Source organism: Prionailurus bengalensis, chromosome C2 (assembly GCF_016509475.1).
Source record: "Prionailurus bengalensis isolate Pbe53 chromosome C2, Fcat_Pben_1.1_paternal_pri, whole genome shotgun sequence".
NCBI classification, from domain to species: domain Eukaryota; kingdom Metazoa; phylum Chordata; class Mammalia; order Carnivora; family Felidae; genus Prionailurus; species Prionailurus bengalensis.
In genome coordinates, this window is record NC_057350.1 from 73,010,291 (window position 1) to 73,036,757 (window position 26,467).

At 54.5% G+C, this 26,467-nt stretch overlaps 1 protein-coding gene across 1 annotated transcript; it reads right to left on the reverse strand.

The window, feature by feature from the left end:
* Nucleotides 1-1,293: 1,293 nt before the first annotated feature.
* Nucleotides 1,294-26,396, reverse strand: MELTF (melanotransferrin). The gene is made up of 16 exons (XM_043594499.1): nucleotides 26,142-26,396; nucleotides 24,156-24,310; nucleotides 22,679-22,778; nucleotides 21,697-21,879; nucleotides 19,309-19,465; nucleotides 18,016-18,083; nucleotides 15,201-15,388; nucleotides 14,281-14,461; nucleotides 13,422-13,573; nucleotides 11,076-11,172; nucleotides 9,708-9,902; nucleotides 8,338-8,494; nucleotides 8,182-8,249; nucleotides 5,651-5,838; nucleotides 3,820-4,018; nucleotides 1,294-3,347 (listed from the first exon to the last, which is right to left on the reverse strand). The coding sequence occupies exons 1-16, from the start codon at nucleotides 26,188-26,190 to the stop codon at nucleotides 3,265-3,267; spliced, it is 2,220 nt and encodes a 739-aa protein (XP_043450434.1). The 5' UTR covers nucleotides 26,191-26,396; the 3' UTR covers nucleotides 1,294-3,264.
* Nucleotides 26,397-26,467: the final 71 nt, after the last annotated feature.

A 26,467-nucleotide genomic window follows, 5' to 3' on the forward strand; every position in this document is an offset into this window, starting at 1 on the left:
CAGACCAGCAGTGTGGGCACCACCAGAGGGCTGGTTAGAACTGCAGCCTCACTCCAGACCTGCCGAATCACATTCTGACTCTAAGATCCCTAGGAGATTCACGTGCACATCCAGGTTTAAAAAGCACTGTTCTAAAGCACAAAACCCATGGCCGAGGTCCCTGTTGCCCCGGTAGATATTAACAGGTGCTTGACAAATGCCAAATACTACCTAAAGCAGACCCGGTACCCAACACTTGGGGATGTTGCCTTGCTCGCAATGATTTCACTTCCTCTTTCTGGGGGGTCTCAGTGGCCAGGTTTTCGCTGTATGCCCAATGCTCGCCTGAGCTTATTGGCCCAGTGGGAGACACCTGACCCACATTGGGCCAATCAGATGATTCTCCTGGGAATTTGAAACTTAAGCCCACAAAACAAGCTCTGGGAGTAATGGTAATAGCAATGGTAATAGTGTCTGTCCTGCACCTGGGATGTGCCAAGCAGGGTGCAGAGTATTTTACATGTAGGATAATCCAGACTTGACAAGGACCGAACCAGGTGCGTACTATTGAGCTCATGTTTCAGAAGTGGAGATGGGGCTTGGATGCTAAGTAACTCTCCCAAAGCTTCAAGGGGTGAATGGCAGCACCAGAAGACTCACATGGTGCAGAGACCATGTGGATGCTTTCTGAGGCCCAGGTCCCTGCCCAGCTTCTGAGGTCAGGCAGACCACCCAGTTACAGCACGAGGACCGTGGGAGTGAGATGCAGCTCTGTGAGATGGCTGCAGTGACGGAGGGAGGGTTGGCCTGGGGCAGCGGAGGAGCCGTGGGAAGGGGGAAGGGCAGAGAACCTCCACATCCTCAGCCACAGCAGGGCACTGGCCAAGGCCAGCCCCACTGGCTCACTTCATGTCAGGCCAGACAATGCTGCTGGTGAGGACTGTCGGAGATCTGACTTCCCTCCCTTTCCCTCCTCCAGTGAATTAGTGGCCAACTTGCCAAAGCAAAGGTGTGGGCAGCTTATTTTGCAGACACAGGGCAGGTGTAGAAGTTGGCATCCTCCTCTTTATCTGGTCCCCAGAAGAGTGGGTACCCAAGAGGCTGAGGGGGTGGAGGCAGCTGAGATGTGCTGGGGGCCCTTTCGGAGTGGAGAAGGGAGTTGGGTGCCTCACCGGCTGAAGAGGCCCTAACTCTGGCTCGGGGAACAGGGCTCTGAGTGGAAACTGCCATTCTGGGCAGGCTGGGGAGTGGTCTGGGGCAGGTAGGCCTCTGACCAGCTAAGAAGTCAAATTAATCAGCAGCAGAAAGTTTCTATCAGATTCCAAGCCTCAGCAGGTGCAGGGCTGTTCGGCTTTATTTAAAAAAAACAAACCAACATCTTTTATTAGCACTAACACAGTGGTAGCCCCCTGCTGTCACCTGAAAATCCAACCCTACACAGCATTCACACATGTCATACTCAGTGGCTCATGGTTACTGGTGTCACACCCTGGGCAGCACACTAGCCCAGGGTAGCCAAACACAAATACACTCTCACTGGACGAATCTCCCTTAAAAAAAAAAAAATCAAACAATCGTCAGGTCAGAGAATCATTCACTCCCCGCGGTGAAGAGGGTACAAAGCTTGGTAGTGGAGGGTGCTCCTTCTGCCCTTGGCAGTGGGGTAGAGTTTCCCCAGCATGGTGACTAAGACTCCTCGGGACGGCGCGACTGTGGCCAGGATGCTGCCAGGGGCCTCCTTCACTGCTGAGAGATGGAAGGTATCCATCCCAACGCCCCCTGATGGGGGCGAAGCACCAGGAACCAGCCTGTCATCGGCGTCCCCGAGGCCCCCGCAGATCTAGACGCAAATAGCTCAAGACCCACGCGGCTCCCAGTCTGCTGAGAGGGTGGCTTGCTCCTGTTTCTTCTTCTTCTTTTTTTTTTTTTTCCTTTTCTCAGGGAAGAAAATTCAGAGGAAGAGCTGGCAGTTCTGGAAACTTTTCTGGCTCCTCAAACAACCGTGGCAAAAATGGAGTAGAGAAGACCCTCTCCAGGCACTTTCCTCTGACTCACAGGGGAGGGGAAGGTGGGACCCTTCCTCTGGATTGAGTGGCCTCATCCAGCTAGTACAGGCCTGGGTGAGGAGACCTCCTGCTGACACAGAGGAGCTGGAGCTCCTCACTGGTGCCTAACCCGGCCCATGGCTCCTGTGACAAAGAGAAGGGCATCTCCCCATTCCTGCCTCTTCAGACGGCTTGTGCTGCCTCGGAGGCCGGGTTACCTCCTGCTCCAGGCCTGGAGCTCTCTGGGCAGGTCCTTGAGGCTGAGTCCTTCCATCGGGAGGCAACTGCCGCTGCTAGATGTGCAGGGGCATCTGAGGAGGGGAGGGCGTCGTGCGGGGGTGGGACAAGAGGATAATCTGAGATGGAAACTCAGGAGGGGGGATGCTTACTGAGAAGCATTTCCTTTGTCTGAGGACCCCCTTGAGGGTTCACCCCTGTGGTCTGTTCTGGCCCAGCACAATCAGGTATGTCGGGTGGTCTGGGCCACGCCAAGCCACAGAAGACAAGGACAAAGGGCTGTCTGTGTCCAGCAGCTTCACCTCCCTGGCAGGCCCGACTGTAGCCTCATCTGGTGGATGCCTCCCTAGACAGACATGGTGTCCTAAGGAGGGAGGCCGGAAGAGGGAGTCTAGAGCCCAGATGGAGAGGGGCTAACAGGAGGTGCCAAGTGTGCATCCATTCCTCAGAGGGGAAGAGGGAACCGGCAGAGGACGGGTCCCCTGGGCAGCTCAGCAGGGCAGGCTCCAGCAGAGAGGGCCTGAGAGGGCCATGTGGGAAGCGGGGGGCTCAGCCTGTTTCCTTGGTAACTGGCCTTTTCCAATCCTGAGCCTGGTGAGGCTCCTCCGGTGGTGGGAGCCTATGGATCTGCAGGGAGGCGGCCTGCCAGCCGTGGGTGGGGCGTGACTGGGAGGCTGGCCAGCTCGCCCACCTCAGGTGGCAGAGGGACAGGTGGTGCCTGGGAGGCAGAGGCTGGGTTCACGCAGGAGCACTGCTCGCATCCAACTCAACTCGAGGTGGGGGGGGGGGCTTTCCTTTAACATTCATCTTTATTCCGGTTTGCAGCAATCACAGAACCTCCTCTTTGGTGTCAGAATCGCAGCTCTGAGGAGCTCCGTGGTTTCTCACACTTCCTGTCTCTCTGAGCAGTGCTAACCCGCTTCACCATAGAGAACAGCCTATTTATGGAGATTTCTGAGTAGGTTTCCATTCCGAGGGAGGGCTAGGCTTGCCTGGAGCTGCTTCAGAGGGCGGTATGGAGAAGGCCAGCTGTGAGGAGTGGCAGGAGCAGCAGCAGCAACTGGGACAGGCTGGGGACCAGGGCCGCTGAGGGATCGAACACAGGCAGTTAAGGCCTCAGAGCACCTAGAGCCGCATTTGCGGGCAGTGGGCACACCAGCGCAGGACTTGACCGAGCGCACTTGTGTGCACTCGACTCTGCGAGGCTCCCTCTTTCTGCCCTGGTACAGTTCTTCTTTCCCCTGGTTTCTTTACATATTCATTCCTTCCAAAATTATACTTCATGTATATTTATGTGGTTGCTTCAATCCTCTCTGGACCATTACTGGCAGCATTTATATTCTTTATCTAGGTCTGTCTGGGTTACACAGCCAGTGTCTCTGCTCTGTCTGCAGTCTTCCTGTTCAGACCACACTCCCCGCTGCCCCCACACCTCACCTTGATCGTCTGTAACCACCCGGAAAGGCCCTCAGTTCACTCAGGATATGGGGTGAAAGGCTGGGAGGGATGACGGGGAATGTGGCGGGACACCTGCTCTTCCCGTGAGGTGTGAACCTACCTGCACCCGAGCACCGCTGAGACAGCATCCCTTCTAGAGCCGCCACGTAGTCAGGGCCCAGCCAGTCTCGGTACGTGGTTTTCTCCCCCACAGGCACCGCCCGGATCGTGGCATCCTTGAAAAGCAGGTCTTGGCCATGGTAGTTGGAGGAGTCGAACATTTTGAACCCATTCTTATTGTGGTCATCTCCAAACAGGTCCTGGAAGCACCACAGGTAGATGTGTTTTCATCTGGCCTCCCCAGTGGTCACTCAGGCTTTACATATGGTGACCCAAAGAGCAAGGGATTTCAGGGCACCAAGACTGATGTGAAATCATAGGCCTGCCGACCTAGCAAGCTGGAGTACAGATATGATGATAGCTTCCACAGTAAGCAGGATCAAAGTGGCCATCAATCTTTCGGGGGACTCACGGATAATGGAGGATCTGATGAAAGGCCAGCCTTCTCCCCGGGAAAATGTGCACTGACACAGGTTTCTTCCCCACATCGCTTCCGCGGGAAGAAGGGGGACACAGGGGAGAGAAGGGGGGAGATGGGGAAGTGGGGGAGGGGGTGGAGTGGGTGGGAACCAAGGACCCTGTTGTCAGTCTGGGTTCATTCCAGATGTATATGGAAAGTTGAGCCAATGGGATTTGCAGATGGACTGGATGTAGACCATGAGAGAAAGACAGGAGCTGAAGAAGACTCCTGAGGAAATGTGAGGTCTGGAGTGGCCATCCACAGCAGGGGGGAAGCCTGAGGGAAGCAGGGCAGTCCAGCTGCGGGCTTGTTCAGGCCGAGAAGCTTGTTAGAAATGCTAGTCGAAATGTCAGGTAGGCAGCTGTTAAAGATGGAAGGGTGGGATGAAAGCAGGGCTGAAGACATAAATTTGGGAGCTGTCAGTACACAGATGGCTGCTGACGATGTGGGATGAGGCGATGTCAACAGGGGTGCAGTGGAGAAGAGGGCTTAGGATAGAGCCCTGGGGCAGTCCAGTCATTACAAGCCAGGGAAATGAGGAGGAACTGCTATAGAGCCTGGGAGGAGAGCCAGGCAGGTGTGCACCTGGAAGCCAAGGGGCAAAGCACTTCCAGCAGGTGGGAGCTGTGGCCAATGCGGCTAAAGGGTCAGGGAGATGTGGGCTGAGAAACAGCCACTGGACTCAGCACCATGGCTCACTTTAATCTAGCTCAGGGCAGGTTCACGGCCCTGCGGGGGCCTGTCTAGAGTGGTCTCCATCCTTAAGAGAGACCAGAGAGGGGGCGCCTGTGTAGCTCAGTCAGTTGAGTGTCCAACTTCAGCCCAGGTCATGATCTCACAGTTCGTGCGTTTGAGTCCCATGTCAGGCTCTGTGCTGACAGTTCAGAGCCTGGAGCCTGCTTCGGATTCTGTGTCCCCCTCTCTCTCTGCCCCTTCCCTACTCATGCTCTGTCTCTCTCTGTCTCTCAAAAATAAATAAACACTGGGGGAAAAAAAAAAAAAAGAGAGAGACCAGAGAGGAACTGGTGACTTGAGTAGAGATGACTCTTTGAAGGAGTTTTGCTCTAGGAGGGTGGGATTATGGCTACAATGGCTGTGAAACCAAGAGGGGGCTCATTTGTTTTTTTCAAGATGGTAGAAACAGCAGCAGGTTTATATGTGGGTGAGAACGATCTGGCTGAGAAGGAAACATTAATAACGCAAGACACAGAAAGGATAGTTGGAGGAATGGTTTGACTAAGTGAGCATGTCAGAACTTTCTCCAGGCTTCCTCAGTTCCTCCTGAGGTCTGCTCCAGGTAGACTGAAGCACCCGGGGCCCTGGCTCACTTGGTTGCCCACCCCCCAGTGATGTAGCCCCTGCCCTGGCTCACCTGGGCCTTGTCCAGCAGTCCATACACGGTGAAGATGTTGGTGTCCCGCCGGACCATGACAGCATGGGATGGTATCTGTGCCAGATTGCAGGCCGCGAACTGGGACACTTCGGCCCGGGCCCCGTTGGGACACAGCAGCTCATAGTCCTCTGACCTTAGCTCAGCAGCCCAGGGCTCAGAATTGTGGCCTGAGAGGATGGAGCATTGGGAGAGAGGAAGAAAGAGGCTGCTTTCCTTCTGGATTCCCAAATCCTTGACTGGGGAGAGGTGGCCATATGTAGCCAGCTTCTCAACCCTCTCCATTCTCCAACTTATCTGCTCTCCTACCAGGACCGGAGAACCTGGTTGAGCTAATAACATTGGTAGAAGCCGGGGTGCCTGGGTGGCTCAGTCGGTTGAGCGTCCAACTTCGGCTCAGGTCATGATCTCGCAGTTTGCATGTTCGAGCCCCATATCGGGCTTGCTGCTATCGGCACAGAGCCCACTTTAGATCCTCTGTCCCCCTCTCTCTGCCTCTGCCCCACTTGTGCTCTCTCTCTCTCTCAAAAATAAATAAAAACATTAAAAAAAAATAACATTGGTAGGAGCTACCACTGGTAGAGAATAGGGAGAACCTATAGTGTGACAGGTATTTCACAAGCACTGCTCTCTCCTCATGGCAGTAACACAAAGTGAGTATGACCACTCCTATTGCATATGAAATGACAAAATGGAGACTCTTAATCACTCCCAGGCCAAGAGCCCCACCTGTGTGTTACAGGTCTTGGGCCTGAGGTGGGGTGGGCTCCTGAAGGTGGTGGTGGACCTCTTACCCTAATGGCTGAAGTTCTCAAACCAGAAAAGGTATAACATCATGTGTTGATGTGGAAGAGGCAGTTTCAAAGTTAGGTCTAGGGTGGGGCCCAGGGATCGGTATTTTAAACCAGCAACCCAATGTTTCTGAAGCAGAGGGTTGTTGGCCCAAGGGCTTCCTGAGAAACGCTGCCCTCGGGAATCATACTATTTTTGTGTCTTCATGTATTATTCACTTAGTATCCACCCTCTTCCAGAAGAAACTCCAGGTGGGCCCACAAGTAGAGATAAAAATAAAGGGGAATGAGTGCCCCTGGGAGGTGGGTGCCTCGATGCAGGTGACTCTTGAAAGGGTCCCCCCAGGACCGGCCCCTCCCCTCCCCCTATCCTGAGACCACAGAGGGCCTGGGGCTGGGGCCAGGCCAGGCTCACTGGCTCCTGCAGGAGCACAAATCTCCCTCCTCTTGGGGGGATGATCCCAAGTGTTCTTCCAGTAGGAGCTTTGCAGGGGCGAGGGGTTGTGGCAACGGGGCCTGGAGCCCTCCCAGCTTTGGTAACACTTCTTAGGCAGGGTGGCATCTGAGTTTTGAAATCCTAACTGATGTTCTTCTCTTGCAGGTCTTGCTTCTTCTTCACCAATCTCCTCCTCCCCTTCGGGCCACATTGCACCTTTCTGCACTGAGTTTTGGGGACGAGTTTCTGAGAGAAGACTGAGCCCCCAGCACTTGGGGTTTCAAAGCCTGGGTGCAGGCAGGGTATAGAGAAAGAACAAACAGTAGGTGTTGGGGGGGGGGGGGAAACAGCCTCCAGTCTTCAAAAATGGAACAGGAGCAGGGAGGGAAGAGAGGCATGCCAAAGTCCCCTGCCCCTCAATAGGACCCAGGAGTGGGTTTGGGGGGGCCTGGAGCATAGAGTTTCTGGGCCCTTTTTCCCAGTCAGAGCCCAGGAAGGTGACTCCAGAGAAAAAGCCACCCATGTGATGTGAATGGGTTTGTGCATTGCCTTGTATGGCTTAAGAGATGTGAGGCGATTTCCCTGCACGGGACACTGACCTGCTCAGGACCAAAGACCAGATGCTGATGTGAACTGATGACCCTGTGGAGAGAGGCCCCTGTCCCCCTGCACCTGCCCACTCCCACCCCCCACCATACCTAGACACAATATAAATGCCCAAGAAGGGGTCTCTCCAAATGGACTGAGGTTGAGTTTCTACCATTTTGGTGGAATGGAGATTTGGATTCTAGACCGGTAAAAACTGTCATGTGTCCTGCCCACCTGGACATGTGCCCTGAGGTCTATTCTTCCTGAGAGGCCCTTGGAGCCCCTGGGATCCCCAAGGGGCAGAGCCTTCTAGACTCAGTCTTTTTTTTTTTTTTTTTTTTTTAATTAAAAAAAAATTTTTTTTTTCAATGTTTATTTATTTTTGGGACAGAGAGAGACAGAGCATGAACAGGGGAGGAGCAGAGAGAGAGGGAGACACAGAATCGGAAACAGGCTCCAGGCTCTGAGCCATCAGCCCAGAGCCCGACGCGGGGCTCAAACTCACGGACCGCGAGATCGTGACCTGGCTGAAGTCGGACGCTTAACCGACTGCGCCACCCAGGCGCCCCTAGACTCAGTCTTTCCTAGCTGTTGCTGTACCCCAATCCTGGCAATACCCAGTGCCTGCATCATGTTGGAGATAGGGAACAAACCCCCAAGAATCTGGTCCTGCTCTGGCCCCAGCCCCCCTCACGTACCATTTGTGTTGTCAAAGACAGTTGTGTGCTTGACGAAGGCGACATCCCCCGCATTCTCAGCCAAGCACCTGCCACACAAGAGGCCAAGGCAGGTGTTGGCAGGAGGGACCCAGCGTCTGTGCTGGCCCCAGGCCTGCCCACCAGGCCACTGCTTACCTGAAGGCGCCGCTGTAGCCATAGTACCTCTCCTGGCTGTTGCCAACACACTTGTTTCGGCCCTGCTCGTCCCCCACACAGAGCGCACATAGCGAGGATGGGTAGTTCTTGGGGTTGTTCACAGGCACGCAGCTGGCACTGAAGAACTCGCTCACGGCTGGAGCAGAGGGGGAGGGCTGTGTCAAGGGGCCAGCAGGGGAAAGGGCAGTGGGGGCTCAGGGGCAGATGAGAGGGCCACTCCCCTACAAGTCTGCCCACTCTGCTTGGCCCGACAGCTCAAGGCCACCCATCTGCTGCACCGCCCACCTGGCTCAGATGAGCATGTCTCCTCCTGTGAGAATCACAGGGATGAGGGGAGTACAGAAGTTGTCCAGATACAGGAATCCCATGGACAGCCTCTGGTTGGTAGTCACCCAATCTTCTCTTGGACTCCCTCAGGGATGGTGAACTCACTACCTCATAAGCTATTCTCTTCCAGTCAGGGCAAGTGCCCAGCTGTGTGGGAGTGGGAGCAGCCAACCCTAACACTCTCTGTGTGCTTGTGGAGATGGTTAGAAAAAAAAAATGTGGTTTTTTTCTGAGGTGCCAGACGGGACAGAGGTGCAGTCAGCCCAGGATCTTGCCAGCTTCCTACTGCCTTCCTTTCACCATGGATGTATGTGATTTAACAGGTGGGGAGGGCCCTGTGTATGGCATAAGGTGGCTGCTTGGTAAACGTGACTTCTTCAGCACTTGTACAGAAGCCTGGCCACTTTCCAGCGAGGTCCCCCAGATGCCTTGCTGCTGGGATATGGGGACAGACCCATAACTGGACGGTGATACCGCCAGGCCCAGAGCTCACCCATACCCCCTGCTCCTCATGCCCACTGGAGCTAGTTCCACTCTGGGTAAGCGGGACGGGGCAGCGTGGCACCCTCCACCCAACAACGGCTCCAAACGTAGGCAAGAATATTCCCAACCTTGGGGCGCCTGGGTGGCTCAGTCGGTTAAGCGTCCGACTTCGGCTCAGGTCATGATCTCCCAGTTCGTGGGTTCGAGCCCCGCATCGGGCTCTGTGCTGACAGCTCGGAGCCTGGAGCCTGCTTCTGATTCTGCGTCTCCCTCTCTGTCTGCCCCTCCCCTGCTCATGCTGTCTCTCTCTGTCTCTCAAAAATAAATAAATGTAAAAAAACTAAAAAGAAAAAAGAAAACAAAAGGATATTCCCAACCTTCCCAAGAGAAAGGGGCACATCAAGGAGGAAGAGGAAATCTCTCTGGGCTGCTCTGTGGGATCCTGCGGGGGGTGGGCTCCCTGACCTTCAGACCCGGCCCCCAACCCAGTAGACCCCAAAACAGAGTTTGCATGTCTACGTCCCTGCAGAAGGTGGTACCTGTGAGGACATCGCAGTCCTTGGGCCGGATGAAGCCCCTCTGCACCAGGACGCCCACGGGGATGTCCCAGCCCGCGGGGCTGTGGAACCCTGAGTGGCAGGAGCGCTTGCCCCGGAGCTCATCCAGGGTGAAGGCGTAGGAGCTGTTCCGCCTCACCACAGCCACCACGAAGTAGGAGTTGCTGCTGTCCTCCGCTGTGGGGAGGGGACACCAGTGAGGACCCCATTGGTGCTTTCCGGCCTCAGCCAGGCATGAGCCAACGCAAATCCCCTCCTGCCCTCAACCCGTTCCCTCAGGCGGCTCCTGCCCCAGAGCCATGGTCCTGCCCCAAGTGCCTCTCTCTGCTTCGGGTCCAGGCCCTGTCTGCATGGGTTCAGGAGTACACATCCAGCAGTGGGACCCCTGCTTGTCCCCCTCCAAGGCTGGGAAGCAGCCCTTGGCTCCACTTTTCAGAGTTCTGTGTCCCTCAACCCATTCCCCAACATTCCTTACCCAAAGAGATTTCCCTTCCCTTACACTCAGGTGGTATTTTTCTCACCTCTTGGGAGAAAGGTGGAGGCACAGCTGAGGACTGCAGAAACATTTTTCCTAGGCCCAAAGATTTTTCACATCCAAGTGAAATGACCTGAGGTCACCACTTACGGGGACAGAACACCAAGGCCCCAGCCTGGGCCACTGGGAAGGTGTGCATGAGCTGACAGGAAGGACAGTCCCCAGGGCCACCTTCTATGAGCCACATGGTCAGGCTGGAAGGGCAGAGGAGGCTCTCTCTTCGAGGGGTCAGCAAATACTCAGCCTGCTTTTGTATGGCCTGGCTTACAAGCATAAAAACAGTTTTTAGGGGCGCCTGGGTGGCTCAGTCGGTTGAGCTTCTGATTTCTGCTCAGGTCATGATCTCACAGTTCATGAGTTTGGACCCTGTGTCGGGCTCTGTGCTGACAGCTCAGAGCCTGGAGCCTGCTTCAGATTCTGTGTCTCCCTCTCTCTGCCCCTCCCCTGCTCATGCTCTGTCTGTCTCTCTCTCTCTCTAATATGAATAGGCATTAAAAAATGTTTTAAAAAACGGTTTTAATATTTTTAAAAGGTTGTAAAAAAAAAAAAAAAGGAATATGCAGAGTCTGTATATGGCCTGTAAAGACTAAAGGGTTTACTTTCTGACCTTTTATAGAAGGTCTGCCCACACCTGCCAGGCTTTTAATGACTAGATGGGAAACCCGAGATCTGGGGTTTGCCTGTGACTGACAGCAACCAGCCCTGGGAAAGGGACACTGAGGGGGAGCTTTTGAAAAGGGCTGAGGTGGGTTATATATATATGAAAATATCAGCTGCTTTCAGCAGAGGCCAGGGGACCCAGCAACCACACTCACGGGCATAGCGCTCCCCAACTGCTGGAATCAGGCCATATTCCTTTCCCGCCATGTAGATGTCCTCGCCTTTCAGGGTCACAGCATCAATTTTCCCAGCCTGAAATGGGACAGAACGGGTGACCGGGCAGAGAAGGTGTCGGGATTTGACAGAGGTGCTGGGGACTTTGGCCTCTTGCTCTCTTCCCCGAGGAACCCCATCCTACCCCACCCTAGTGAGATGTGTGGGCAAAAGGGGTGCTTGGAGGACCAGAGGCATGAAACCAGCACTCCCATCCATGGGCGTCTGCTTTGTTCTTTGAATAAATGTTTACCGACACATCTGTTGCCAGGCCCTGTTTTGAGCAGAACTTTGACTATCACTGCCCTTGTGCTTGGGGTGGGGTCTCCCCAGGGACTGCCAGCCCTGAGAGGCCTGGGGCACTGTACTGTGTCCCCAGCACCTGGCCCAGGGCTAGCATCCAGCACAAATGCAATGTGTATTTGTCGAATGTGTATGCGAATGTATGAAAGAGCCAGGCTCAAAGACAGCAGTCTCATGGCTAAATAGCTCTGCCTCAGGAGGCAGCAGGAGGAGCCCAGGGCCCTCTTTTCTCGACCCTCCTGATGCGCTCCAGGTCTCCCACTCTCCACCCAATCTTGTGAATTCTGAAGCCTCTGCGCAGGTGACCCCTCAGACACTGAAAAGGGATTAGCCAATAATCAAGGCATAGTAGTGTGACAAACCCCAAGGAGAGGGAATGGGGCCAGGGGAGAGAGGGGACATCTGCACCCCAGGAAGGTACCTTGCACTGTTCAGGCCCAGAGGCATGATGGCGGAATAACAGGCAGTGGCACTGGTATTTGAGCCTGGAGGGTGTGTCTCTGGGGGCCCTCTCCTCCCTCACCCAGACTTCCTACCTACAGCCCAGGGTTCGTTCCAGCTGGCACCCCCTTCCCAGAGTCACCATGGCCTGGAAGCAGATGGGTATCAGAGCTACACTGGACACCATCCCTGAGAGCCTCAGAACCAAGTATCTCTGAGCCTTTTGCTGGGGTTCTGAGGAACCTCCAAGTCTGCTACTCTTCCCGTAGGGCACTGGGCAGCCCCTGGGCCCTGTTTGAGTTTAGACAGAGAGAAGGCTCCTGCCTATAGGGAGCTGAAACCTCTCTCCTACATCTGTCCCTGCTCTGCAGCCTGTGGCCCCAGCTGCCCCCCACAGGACAGCCTGCCCAGCCTTAGGAAATGAACGGCCCTCTACCTCCAGTCTCCCCTTCTCCATTCCACTGAGGCCCACCCTTCCTCGGCGTTACCTGTGGTCATGCTGGGGCCAGCCTCCTGTGGGCCCCTGGGGAGAGGGGCTCCCCCACCATGAACTGGGTGACTTTGGGCAAGTTGCTTCCTCGGCCTCTCCCGGCCCCAGTTTCCACACTTGACAGTGATCATACCCACCCCATAGAGGTGCTGTGAGGATTAAGTGAAGCGGCCCGCGTGAAATCTCAGCACAGCGTGTGGCACCCGGGACTCGCATGCTCGTGTGACTGCTATCTATCACGATCCTGACCTCCTGTTATTCCTGTCCATGCTTCTCTTCTTGGCCTTTAAGTCAATGTGGTTGCCTGGCTGGGGCAGTGTGGACACTCCGGAGGCGCTGTGGTCCGGCCTGCATTTGGGGACTGCCCTGATAAGGGCTCCTGACCATAGGCTCTACCTACTTGCTCTTAAAAAAGAGGAGGGAGGAGCCCAGGACTCCAAGGGCTGGTGGGCCACCTGTGACCACAGTAGCATCCTTGGTTGCAGGGCCCTAGGGCTACCTCCCGGTCCTGGCCTCCATCTCCAGGCAGAGAAGCAAAGCAGGACAGAGCTGTGTGGGCCGCCACAGGGCCAGTGCTTTTGACTGCAGCATATCAGCGGATGCCAAATCAGTGCAATGAACCATGACAAGCTTAGAAAAAAAGGCTGGGATAGACCATCACAGAAGACATCAGCGTTCACTGTACTTAGTAAGGGTCAGTACTGTTTGTTTCATCTCTCTCTATAGAAGGCCACAGGTCAACCAGTGCCTGGCTGGGCCAGTCTCGGGCTCCATCTGCTCCCAGACCACCCACTCAGTGAGGAGGGATTCCTGGGTTCCCTGAAAGGAAATACCACCCCCCCCCCCCCGCCGTCCCCTGGGGTGGGATGGCTGGTCCCTGCCAGGCCTTCCTCCTACCTTTTCTCTGTGGGGCTGTCACAGGAGGTGTTCTCCTCCCCAACCTACCCTGTTTCCTTCAGACCAGGGCACTGGGGGAGGACTGGTAAGGACCATCCCAGGCACGGCCACCGCCTGCCCCTCTGGTCTGCTCTGCCCCTCTGGGCGCGGCCCCTACCTGGATCCATTCCATGCAGTGCTGGGGAGAATCGGCCGACACACACTGGATCTCTGGCTTGAGCTTCTGCCGGCTGAAGGCCACAGCCATGTCTCCACACTTTTGGATCTCCGGAGCGGACAGCACACACCAGCGTAGGTAGCGGGGCAGCCCTGTGTGTGTGAGTGTGTGTGAGCTTGTGGTCACCACCGCACACACCTGCTTCAGGGGCTGGCCCTGAGCATGATGGCCTGCGGGGCAGGGGCCATGGGGGCCAGTACCTCAGTACGAAGAGCTTGGAGCCAGACCCAAGGGAGAGTCTGGTTCTCTCCCTCATTAGCTGTAAGAAGTAAGATTTTTAAATATCTGATCCTGTTTCCTCTTACAGAAAGGGGGTAACTGTGCGCCTCTTTCATGGGACTGTGAGGAGGCTTGAGGCAGATCATGGCTGCCATGTGTCTAAGTGAGTGGCATACCATTTCCCTGGCTGTAGGGGGCAGGAAGCAGGAAGCCCATTTGTAGACTACTGCAATGGTCCAGCCAACAGACAATGGCTGAACCAGGGCCTTGGCTATGGGGTGGGGAGGAGGAAGAGAGAGGCATTGTGGAGAGAGAATGATGGGACTTGATGACTTCTGTGTGGAAGGGCAAGGAGACCCTTCCCAAGACAGACCCAGGGTACAGCAGGCCATGCAACTCTGGAGAAGCTTCCTCCCCAAACCTCCAGAGGCAGGGAGGTGGAAGCAATTGGTTCTCATGGAGGCCAAGGGGCACAGCTCCTGGGGTGAGTGTCCTCTCCCAGCTGCCTCTCCAGAAAGCATTGCCATGCCTGTGGTCCGGCTGGGCTGGAGCCAGTGGGGCAAGAGACCGGTGGACTTACGGTTGGGGTCACAGAGGAGACCCTTCATGGCTTGCAAGTACTCGCGGCCCAGCCAGGCCTCATAGCTCTGTGTGGCGATGGGCACCAGCTCAGAGGTGGCATCTTTGAAGAGCAGGTCCTTCTGCCCATAGGCCTCAGAGCTGAACATCTGGAATCTGCTGCCCTCATGGCTGAATAGACGCTGTGTGTCAAGGGATGAGAGTGGGGGTTGGTGAGGTGATGCCAGCAGGAAGGGGGACACATCCCTCCCAGATATGCCACCAGCTCCTTATTCCCATGCCCTCTGGCCAGGCGCCCACTCTGGGGACCAGGTGAGGCACTGCCTCCTTCCCCCAGTGCACTCTGCCTTGTCACACCCAGCTGAGTGAACACAGGACTTATGGCCCAGGTGTGGATGGGACTAAGGACAAGTGATGGGACAAAACTAGCTAAAGCTGGGGTGCCCCACAGTCAGAAATGTGCTGTTCTTGTAAACAGTGGTCTCAGCAAAACATTATTCAGCACATTTAATTAATGGGGTACTTCGACCTTCGTTGGCTTTGCCATTTTATTTGCTCATATATTCTGGTTTTGGTCTTAAGAGCCACAAATGTGAGCAGCTTTCTCTAAGGGGTGCCTGAGCCCAGGCCTCCTCGCTTCCTGAGTCCTGGGTCTCCCCTCTCTGGTCTGCCCTTCTGGCTGCCAGCTCACACAGTCGGTCCCTCCTTCACACCAAGGTTGGACACTACAGAGACCTCCTCGGCTGTGGTCTCGCCCCGGGCAGGGGTGGGGGTCCCTGAGTCTTGCCCCTCTTGGTCTGGCTGGCCCAGCCCCATGATGGCTCTCACTGGAGTGAGCTCCTACCCTGGCGAGAGACCAGAAGGTTCGGTACCATCTGGGAAGCTGTGTCTAAGCAGGGTAGGGGGGTGCCCTGAATTCACCTGGCCTTCATTGAGCAGCTGGAACACGAGGCTCCCATCTGTGTCAGGCCGGACCATCACCGCGTGAGCAGGCACCCGAGCCAGGTGGCATCGCCTCCACTCGGTGACATCAGCCCGGCTGCCATCCAGACATAGCAGCTGGAAGTCTTGCGACAGCAGTGCCTGGCCCCAGGAGGGAAGAGTTTTCCCTGGGAAGATAGGAAGCCTGTGGTGAGCCAACTTCTGTCCTGGGAGGGGTTTGGGAAAGGCCTCAGGAAGGCCCAGGAGAGGGAGCTGAGGAGAGGCTAGGGTGTAAAGAGCCTCAGACTCATGGTGAACAGAAACTCTTCCGGGAGGCGGGACCCAGAACTCAGAATGAAGAGGAGCTTGGTGACCACACTCCACAAGACCAGGTGTATTACATTTTCTATAGACTTTCCCCAGTTTCTATTAACAACACGGATTTGAGGTCTCTGACAGTAATGCAGCACAAACAGGACGATTCATTAATGATAAAAAGAATAAGAGAAAAAGGGGAGCTCAGAAGGGGAGAGAGAAATGAAGCAGGAGTTCACTGCTTGGCTCTAAACTTGGCTCTGAGCAGAGAGCAGGGGAGAGGGCCATGGTGGGAACACAGCCAGACAGAATCTACCCAGAACTGTGGCCCAGAGAGAAAAGGGTAACTCTCCAAAGCTTTGCCCATATATTCATCCAACATTCATCCATTAATGTCTAAGGATGTTTCCTCCAAGTCCTTTGTTCTCTTTTCTAACCATTTCTAACATGGCTAAGGACACACTTGATAGGCAATTTTGCACCCTACTTTTCTTTTTTCCACTTGTCATTTTAAAGTATTTTCCCACACTATTGGAAAATTTCCATAAAACTCATTTATGATAGAAAACCAGATTTATTTGAAAGAGTGAATATTGACACCAGATTAAGAATATTAAGAAGAATAATTTTAAGATTGTAACTCAACAGATGGCATTACATAACAATATGTTTATGACTTTTCAATTTTAAAATGAGGAGGATAAGCCTCTGCTAGGAAATAGGAGGGGGAAAAAATCATTTGTGGGATCATGAAAACTCTGTTCCCTCCAAAGCTATTTCAAAACCAAACCCCAAAACCGAGAGCAATAGTTTGGAAAACTCCATAAAGGTCATTTTTAATGACTGCATGATCATTTATAGCACTCTCAACAATTACTCTGTGCCATTCTCGCCTCCCTCCCCAGCTCTTCTCTATTTTTAATCTGCTGCAAAGCCTTTGTATAGAGCTCTGGGGGCATATCTGGCCTTCCGGTGAGACAAACGTACCACTTTGGTATTTCGATCTGCCACTGTTTTTCATTGGCTAGGGACCATTAGAGCCACCGTCGCTTCAGACATTTATGTCAATTCCCTTTTTTGTTCTTACCAATCTTTTGCATGAAGATAGTCTTTAAAAAATTATTTAGACTTCCTTAGATTACCATCACAATACTAAAAGTGCCAATTTTAACCCAATACAGCCCTATTCTTTCTCCACCTTCCAATTTTTTTTTTTTTTTTTTTTTTTTTTTTGCTTGATCTTAAGGCCCAAGTCCCAGCTGTCCATTTTCATAGGATCATCTTGCTCTGGAGATAATCCTATGTGCTTCCTCCTTTTTCAAATCATTTTTTTCCTCTTTCTCAAATCTGGTTCTTATTGTTTGCCTTCTTGAATGTCAGACCACATGATGGACCTTTTGCTTTTAAAGGCAAAGGTTATGATTAAAAAAAAGATTGTGATAAAAAAAAAAGACAGTGATCAGACATTATTGAGTAGGCAAAACTATAGAGACAGAAATGATTGGTGGATGCCAGAAGGGGGCATCAAGAAACTTTTGGGGCGAGAGGTCTGTCACAATCACTCTCTTGATTGTGTTGGTGGTTATACAACTGTGTTTTTGGCAAAGTTTGCCAAACTGTACTTCAAAACGAGAGTGTTTGCTGCATGTAAATTACACCTCAAATTAAAGAAATAAAAATCCCGACAGAAATGTAAATTAGAGGACATTCCAGAAAATAACTGGCCTGACTCTTCAAACATGTCACTGCCACAAAAACAAAGATTGAGAAATTCCTTGAAGTTAAAGGAAACGAAAGAGATCTGACAACTAAATACCACATGTGATCACACCTTAGGTCTGCGGCCTGAAAAAAATGGCTACAAAGAACAGAATTGGGAAAACTAGTGAATCTGGAATATGGGCTGTAGATTAGATAATAGTATTGTGTCAATGTTATGTTTCCCGAATTTGATGACTGTTACTGTGGCTAGGTCCACGTCTCCTCGTTTTTAGGAGATACACACTGAAGTATTAAAGGGTCTGAGGCAGGCAAACATACTCTCAAATGATTCAGAAAGAACATACACAAGTATAGAAAGAATGATGAATCCAATGTGGCAAATGGCAAAAGCCGGAATCTGGGTAAAAATAAATGGAAATTCTATGACTGACTCTTAGAAATTTTCTATAGCTCAATGATTGCAAAAAAAAAATTTTTTTTTAGTGGATCAACACATAACACTAACCCAATTTAATATGACCTTGTTCAGGGATAAGGGATGGCTTCTTCAGATAATGGGAGAAGGGATGGTAGATGAGGGCTAATGCAGAGATTTGCAAATGTTCTGCAGTCAGAATCCAGTCTGAAAGTGGGAGCCAATGCCAGACACAAATCAGAGCAGGGCAGCCCCTTGCCCCACAGAGCAGTTTGAACTATACTCATGAGACTCATCTCTTCCTTTTAGGGAGAGTTACAGGGCCTGAGACCCTGCTCCTGGACGCCGGCCCTCCCTACTCACCATCGGTGTTCGCCAGCACGGTGCTGTGCTTCACAAAGGCCACATCCCCTGCCCCGTCCGCCAGGCACCTGCAGAGGAGAAACCAGTGAGCCTGGGTGGAGCTCATCTGCCTTCTGGAGGTCTGTTCTGGACTTCCAGAACAGATGGTGTAATGGTGGGCACAGGTTTCACGGTCAGGCAGTCCCAGGATCTAGCTCCCTGGTTTGTTTCTTGTGTGGCTTTGCCAAGTTGTGGAGCCCTCCTAGCCTCTATCACCTCTAAAGTGGGGATAAGAAAGTAGCTCTCCATAGGGAGAGATCCTTTACAATCAGCATAGACACTGTACAGCCCAGCTCGGAGCCTGAGTGGAGCAGGTACTCATAGGGCAGCTGCTGTTATCAACAGCTTCAATGCTCAGGGTGTTTTGAAGATGACTCTGCCCTGAGGCAGGGGATTAGGTAAGACCTTCTCATGCCACACCAAAAACCCCTGAGTGGAAGGGACCAGGACTTTTATGTATCCTTTATACGTCACTGCCCAGTGAGGGAGGCAGGCCAGGCCCTACTGGGCAAAGGGCTGCCTGGGTCCCCACAGCCAGCAGAGAAGCAGGGTCCGGGCCGGGGGAATACCAGGAGAGCGGGGCGGGCCAAAGGCTCTGGCTTCGAGGACTGAGGACTGTTTTTCTCTCTGTGCCCCAAACTGCATTTCCCCAGATCCCACCCTGGGGCGTGGGGCACCAGCAGGCTCCCTGCTTCCGGGTGGAAACACTGAGGCCGAGGCAGTTAGAGGGGTTCAGGAGGCTTCCACTGCCGGCCCTGCTGAGCATGTTTCCTCAGCTGTGGACAGACGTAGCTATGCCACATGCTGTTAGAGACTCTCTTTGGGCTCCAAGGAGAGCGCATCCAAAGTACCAGCCCTAATCAGGTGCGGAGCTGAGGCCAGTTCCGACTGTCAGGACTTCCAGGGTTCCCGCCACACTTTCCCACTCCTGTCACCCTCCCTGTGAGTCTGAGACACCAGAAAGGGGACACAAAAGTGGCAAAAGGCTGTTTTTGTCATTTTCTACTCTCTAGGCCCTCATCTCTCTAAATACACCAAACATGTTGATTTTGTGAGCAAATCCAGTCCGGCATATTCCAGGTTGATGTTTTTAAACTAACCAGGCACATGAACTATATAAAGGGTGCTTTGAAGAGATGCAGCCAACACTGCCCCACCCTTGGGACCTCTCAGTGCGGCTATTTACCACCCGCTCTGTGGCCTCAAGGCCTCATCCCTGACTCAGCGCCCCCCACCCCTGCCCTCTCCTCTCACCTGAAGGCTCCACTGTAGTCGTAGTATCTCTCCAGGGAGCTCTTGTCACACACCCCCTCCCCAGCAGTGTTGCCCCTGCACAGGCGACAGAGGGACTCCGAGTAGCTGGTCTCTCCTGCCCCGGGGACACAGCTGCCCCCAAAATAGTCGCTGACAGCTGTGGGAAGGAGGCAGAGGGAGGTCAGTTAGCCACACGGGGTCAGACCCCTGGGCCAGGGCCCCCAGGGAGGGCTCACTCTCCTCAGGCTGCAGTTAGGGCGGGCTGGGCTCCTCAGGGACTCGCTGGACCCTCCAAGCTTCTGTCCAAGCAAAACTGGGGAGCTGGACTGGGTCAGTGACTCCCAAACTGGGGCCACAAAAGCAGCAAGGGGTGTTGGGAGTGAATTTCACTATTTTAAAAACAGTTCTGGGGGATAAAACATTTATCTCCACTTGCCCGCAAAGGGCAACTGTCAAATAACTACTGTCCTCACTGTGGGTTTCACTTCAAATCAGTTACGTGTCATCAATGAAAGCGGGGAAAGAAAGAAGTTATTACATAACGATTACAATTAATTTCATAGACGACGCTTTCGAAAACACAGGAAGGGGCAGGGAAACGGTGAAGTGGTCAGGATTGGCATGGTTTTGGGGCCGCCGCCAGCACCGAGGCCCAGTGTCCACCCTTTCGGCAAATATTTATCCTGTGCTAAGGTCACCTTAGTGCCACATAGGGTGAGCAGGAGGCTGGCTCATCACCCAGCTGGACCACACTCTTCCAGGGTGGGCTCCCTTTCCTGGTCTGCTTTTTGCCTCCTCCCAGAGGAACAGAAATTTAATAAATGTGCCAACTGAAAGACAGGCCACCCATATCTGGCCACCATCCGAGGGGACAGGGCTTCCAAGCTCTTGCAGGTTGTGCTGGTTTACACAGTGGTTGGGTTGTATGGGGGCAGTGAATGCATGTGTATGCGTGCATGTGTGTGTATGGGTTTGTGCATATGTGGGTGTGGCCCATGCGGGTGTGCATGTGTGCGTGTCTGTGTGTGCATGTGTATGCGTATACGATAGCAAGGTGCCCCCGAGAGGTATAGGAGTTGAGCTCATGTAGCAACAGCTCTGTGCAGTGAGGATATACCCTGTGCTACGTACTGTGCAAAGTCGTTGTGTGAATTATCTCAGCTCTTCCCACATCACAGCCTTGTAGTGCTAATTTTCCTGTGTTACAGATGAGGAAACTGAAGCTCAATGAGGGAGACTAGGCTGAGCCAGGGTTTAAATGTACATCTATCTGACAGCAAAGTCTGGGCTTTAAAAGACCATTATGCTCAACCACTGGTTGAGTGTCTGACTTCGGCTCAAGTCATAATCTCGCGGTTCATGAGAGTTCGAGCTCCGCGTCGGGCTCTGTGCTGACAGCTCAGAGCCTGGAGCCTGCTTCGGATTCTGTGTCTCCCTCTCTCTCTCTGCCCCTCCCCTGCTCATGCTCTCTCTCTCTCTCTCTCTCTCTCTCTCTCTCTCAGAAATAAATAAACATTAAAAAAAAAAAAGACGATTATGCTCTCCCACCTGCCCCCACCGACAGGGGCTGGTCACCCGTGGAACAAACCAGGAGGTAGCACACTCATGGATAAACTCTACTGGGGGTGCTGTGACCCCAGGAGGGCAGTTTAAGAATGTGGTTGTCATGTGTCAGGGGCCACTTCACTGTACTATGCCTGCCGTGGAGAGACTGGTGGCCAGGAAAAGAAACCCCAAGCAGGAGAAGCACAACTTCTACCTGAGTGCTCTCAGTCAGGCACTCAGCGCTTCAGCTCACTCCCTTGGCATGTATTATTCTCAACAACCCCTCTCAGATCACTCTCACCTCCCTTCCATGGGACACATTCTATTTGCAGGACAGCCCTATTCTTACTAGAAATGAATCAACTGGGGTCACCCACTTGTGAGCTTTCTGGGTATAAGCCAGCAGCTTGTCTGGGCCCCCCAAAAATAGTTTCTCATCTGTAATGACGAGGACCCGTCTCTGGAAGTAGGAACCTACACAGGTCTACCAGGTGAGAGCTGCTCCCTGAGCATCACTGCCTCCCAAACACGGGTGGGACCTCGTGCTCAGGGGTATCCTAGGGTACTGTGATGAGTGAGCCAGAGTCAAGTGCCCTGGAGGGCCGATCAACCAGAACTTAAACGGTAGCAACAGCAGGCTGGCCAGCACTAAAGAGAGGGCCAGCACCAAGTAGGTGTCCGGAAGGCCCTGGAGGAGGTGCGATGGGGCTGCTCCTTAGTTAAAGGAAGCTGCGGACGAAGGTGAGCCTGAGGGCAGTCACCTGTGAGGGAAAGGCAGCGCAGCGGCCAGTGGGGAGACCCAGCGCTCCTGCAGGAGAAGCATGCCTGGCCCAAAGCCCTTACCTTTGAGCAGGTCGCAGCCCATCACGGAGAGGCGGCCGCTTTCCACCAGGTAGCCCATGGGCACGTTCCAGCCCACCGTCCTGTTGATGCCCGTGTGACAGGACTTCATGCCTTTCAGGGTGTCGATGGTCACATTGGAGCTCCTCTTGACCACAGCTACGGCGTAATAGGAGGTACCAACCTCTAGAAGGAGAGACAGGAGAGGAGTGAGGGTGGCAGGGAAGAAGCCACCAGAGAGGCTGGAACCCTGCCTGGGAAGGCTGTGGGAGATGGGTGTGTGTGTGTGTGTGTGTGTGTGTGTGTGTGTGTGTGTATGTGCGCGCACCACGTATTCTGAGTTAGACACAGATCTGGTGCAAGGTGCAGGGACTGGGGCAGAGGCTTTCACATCTCCAAGCCCTTACCATGTGTCAAGTGCACACCATGAGTCAAGGCTGACTCGTTTCATTTGTGTGACAGGACAGGGGTTACTCCCCCCATTTTACAGTCAAGGAAGGAAGGTTGTTCAAGGCCACAGAGGACCATAGGAAGGGGCGGGACTGGGATTTGATCTTGGTCGGCTGAGCTCTGCAGGTCCTAGGCAATACCTCTGGCCAGCCCCTATCCCCACTTTGTGCCGTTTCTGACACAGGGTCACTGAAGTGCTCGGGCGCTGGGCATTACGAAGTCTCCTTCACCCAGTCAGTTGTGCCTAACACTATAGCAGACATGGGGCAGCTATAAGGGCTTGTGGGTGCAAGTTCTAGGCCGGCTGGGCTCCCCACAGGGAAGAACAGACTTAAACTGGCCCTCTATGTCTGTGGCGCCCCCGCTCTAAGGGGGGGTGGCAAGAGAGACTTAGGGGAGTCTCTGTGGGTTGGTCTGGCCTGGACACCAGGACTGTTCTGGGGACAGGGCTACTGACCAGCTCGAGGGCCAAACCTGCTGCAGAGTGACATCCTCTGTCCTTTGGCCCGCCCCTCTTCCCACTCAGCCCTCTGACCTTGATCATATACTTCGCCCACCACGGGCTTCAGGCCATGCTCCTTCCCTGCTTCATAAATGGCTCCTCCATCCAGGGTGATGGCATCAGCCTTCTGGGCCTGCTGGGAACATGTGGGTCAGCCCAGCCCAGCCACCCCGGCCCATTCGACGAGGAGTTCACAGACACCCGCTAGTCTGCCTAGGGCCCCTTGAAAAGCCATGGAGGTCCACACTCGTCCTCTTTGTCTGGCCCAGGAACCCTGTCCTGGCTCAGCCTTGCAGCCACCAGGGTATAGCGGGCTCACGCTTTACCAGGTCCTAGGTGACAGCTCTCCTAGGCCAAGGGTTTGCCTTTTCTAATTATGTATTTAAAAAATATTAATTTTCAGGGCGCCTGGGTGGCTCAGTGGGTTAAGCGTCTGACTCTTGATCTCTGCTCGGGTCATAATCTCATGGTTTGTGTGTTTAAGCCCCGCACCGGGCTCTGCGCTGATGGTGCGGAGCCTTCTTGGGATTCTGTCTCTCCTTCTCTCTGCCCCTCCCCTGCTTGTGTGCTCTCACTCTCTTTCTCTCTCCCTCTCTCAAAATAAATAAATGAACTTAAAAAAAATCAGATAGTACAAAATGGTATGTAGTACAAAGTGAGCCTCCCTCATTTTCCTGCCTCTCAGACCTCCGCCTCCACTGTTAACCTGTTTTTCAGATTTTCTAAGATGCAGACTGAATCCCACAAATTCCCGCTTCATTTTTTCCCTTTTTTATTTCAAAACACAAATGGCAGTATACCTATCGGTGTCATGGGGTCCATGATAAAACTGTAGTTCAGTATAATCGCTTTCCTCCCAGTGGAGCCTGACCGAAGCCCCTGGCCCATGTGGTACTATATGATTGGGTTAGCTTTGGGGAGAAATCAAGTGCTGAGCTGAAATGAAATCCCAGGTTCCCTTGTGCCTGTCCAGAAAGCTTCCCTCCAGGCACTGTCCTTCCACTGAAGTCCTGCCTCTGAGTGTCAGTGCCAGCTGAGCAGATCCGCCCCTCAGCACTTCTTTCCCACCCCCATTCACCCACCTAGGACTGCTGGTCTTCATTCCTCCTTCCTGAGAAAGTGCACAAGCCCCATTCGGGAAAGCTTCGTGACGGCCTAACTACCATGGGCCACTGAGGGGGCTGCTGTCTGGGCGCGCCTTGGTGGGGGTGGGTAGTGTCCCTACTCTAGCAGGGGCCTTGTGGAAGGAAAACTCTGCCTCTTAGATATCTTTCCCTACTGGCGCCCACCGAGCAGGGGCCCTCTCTGTGGCCTCCCAGTGGCTGGCCTGGGCCCTGGTGGGAAACAAGCCGGCCCTTGTTGCCTGGGAAACTCAGGAGATCCTAATGCCCGGCCGGCAGGGAGGAAATCGGCACCTTTCTCTGTGAATGACGCTGTTGTGTACTCCCCCGTGAGTCAGAGCCCTCCCGTCTGGCAGGGTGTGGTAGTGGAGTGAGGGGGCAGGGCTCACCGTGATGAGCTGGATGCAGTGGTCGGCTGAGGTGCCCTGGACACACAGGAGGGATGGCCGGATACCGGCTTCCTGGAAGGCTTTGCTCATGTCGCTGCATTTCTGCTGCTCCGGGTCTGAGGTGGTGCACCACCGCACCTCCATGCCGCCGAGCGCTGGGGGCAGGGGACAGTGAGGTCCGGCTCCCCTGGCATCCCCAGCCCAAGCAGGCTGGCTCCAGCAGCTGTGTGTAACCCCACGAGCCTGTGTAGCCAGTGCTCTACTGCGGCCCTGCCCTCCCGCTGGGAGGGACCGAGGCAAAAAGTGTCACAGACTGCACGCATATTCCTGCACTTGGGGCAGCTCAGAGCCTGGCACTTTACAGAGGCCAGGGAACGTCTCCAGGGGTAGTGCTGGGCTACCCCCGAACCTGCTTAGCCTGGTGGCTGGAAAGAGCACTGGCTGGGGAGTCGCGGCTGGCTCCGTGACTGGGCAAGTTCCTGCCTAGTCTTGGGGCCTCTGTGTCCTCCAACAAGAGGGTGATGGACCAGGTTCTCTCACTCAGGATCCCTACGCCCTCCTCAGGAGCCGGGAATTGAGACTGGGAAGTGGTTACGGCTGCCCTTGAGGAGACTTGCATCCTCTCGGAGTATCTGTGATTACATCCATTGCAAACCCACCCTCAGGGTCACAGTGCCAAGGGGAAGCTGAGGAACCAGCAGGTGGAGTTCACGTTTCCGCTCCTGGAGAAGGAGCTAGTGACTTCAGGCAACTTATTTTCACCTCTCTGAGCTTGCTCTGTCATCAGAGTGCAGATGAGAAAAGCCACCTTCTACGCTGTAAGTAAACCTATGTAGAGAGCCAGGACACATAGCTCTTTCGTGGACTTTTGCTTAGACCCCTCCTCCTGGTGGGGAGCCTCCTGGGTCCCGAGGTCTGACCGGGTCAGGGTCCCAGAAAGCATCCAACCTGGGGGCCCCAGCAGAAATGAGGCCAGATGTCCTTGCAGTCGATGCCTTGGAAGACCTGAGTTCCTCCACCACTCACCCTGTCCAGCTTTGGATCCAGTTCCCCACCCCCAGGAATCAGGTCATTCTCTCCTGGCAGCCTGTCCTTCCCATCCCCACTCCAAGGGTCAAGACTGCAGGGTCCTCCACAGCCTTCCTTTTGCAACCCAGCTCCTGGCGGCATCCTGGAATGTGAAACTGCGTCCCCCCTCTCCAGAGCCCCAAGACTGCACCTTGGTAGTCCCGACAACCGTAGAGTTGGGACCCGGGTAGCGGGTCCAGATTTTGTATTGGTGAGGTCACAGGGTGAACCCATCCTGTGTCCGCCCGTCCCTGCCAGCAGCTCCCCGATGCCCAGACTCACGCCTCACTGCCCTGGGCCCTGACTTCCTTGGGAGAGGGCGGTGCAGACGCGAGGAGACCCGACAGCGCCCCCTCCTCCTCGCTGCACCTCGCAGGGCGCCCTAGGGTGCTCGTAGCTTCTGGGCACACACGCTCCCGGCTCGGGTCGTATCTCACGTCTCACTACCGGTCCCTTAGAATCTCCTCCCGCTTCCCTCCCGGGCTCGGGAGAGGCAGAGTCGCTCCGGGCCCCCAAACCCTCTTCGGGCTTCCACGCCTACCAAGAGCGTTCACCCTCCCAGCTGTCCCCCCGACCCTCCAAGACGCTCCCCTCCACGCCTCTGGCCGCCCCTCTCCTGGGCAGGTCAGCAGGCCCGTTTTTCCAAGGCCCAGCTCAATGCCGTTTCCCCCAAGAAGCCCTCCGGACGTCCCAGTCGGCCGGGGTCAGTGTTAGTACCCCCCCTCCCCCCCCCCCAACCCCCGGCGTCTTCAGCTGCACTTGGCGCCTTCCTACGCCTCCCCTCTTTCCCGGGAGGTAAGGACTCAGAGCACACTTCCTAGCTGCGTGGGACCCTGGTCCGGGGCTGGAGAACTGCAGGACCCCCGCCCCAGCTCCTACTTCCGCTCCTGCTCCCGAGACCGGGCCGTCGGGCCTCACCTGTGCGCAGAGCGAGGAGGATCCACAGAGCGACGCTGGGGCCCCGCATGGCGCGGTCTAGAGCTAGCTGGGGCCGGGTTGGGTGTCGGTGCGTCTAACTCTGGGTCCGAGTAGGTCAGCAGTTGCTGGAACTTTTCGCCTCCTTCCTCCCTGGCACTGGCCTGCAGCTACTTAAATGCGGCCAGGGTGTTTCTCGGCGGTGTCCACGCCCCTAGGGCGCACCCTCCCGCCCCAGACTGGACACCTGGGCTAACCAGGCTGGCCTTGGCCTTCTCTCTGGCGCCCCCTGCCGGAACCTCAGGCGGCGTGGGGGACCCAGTCTAACC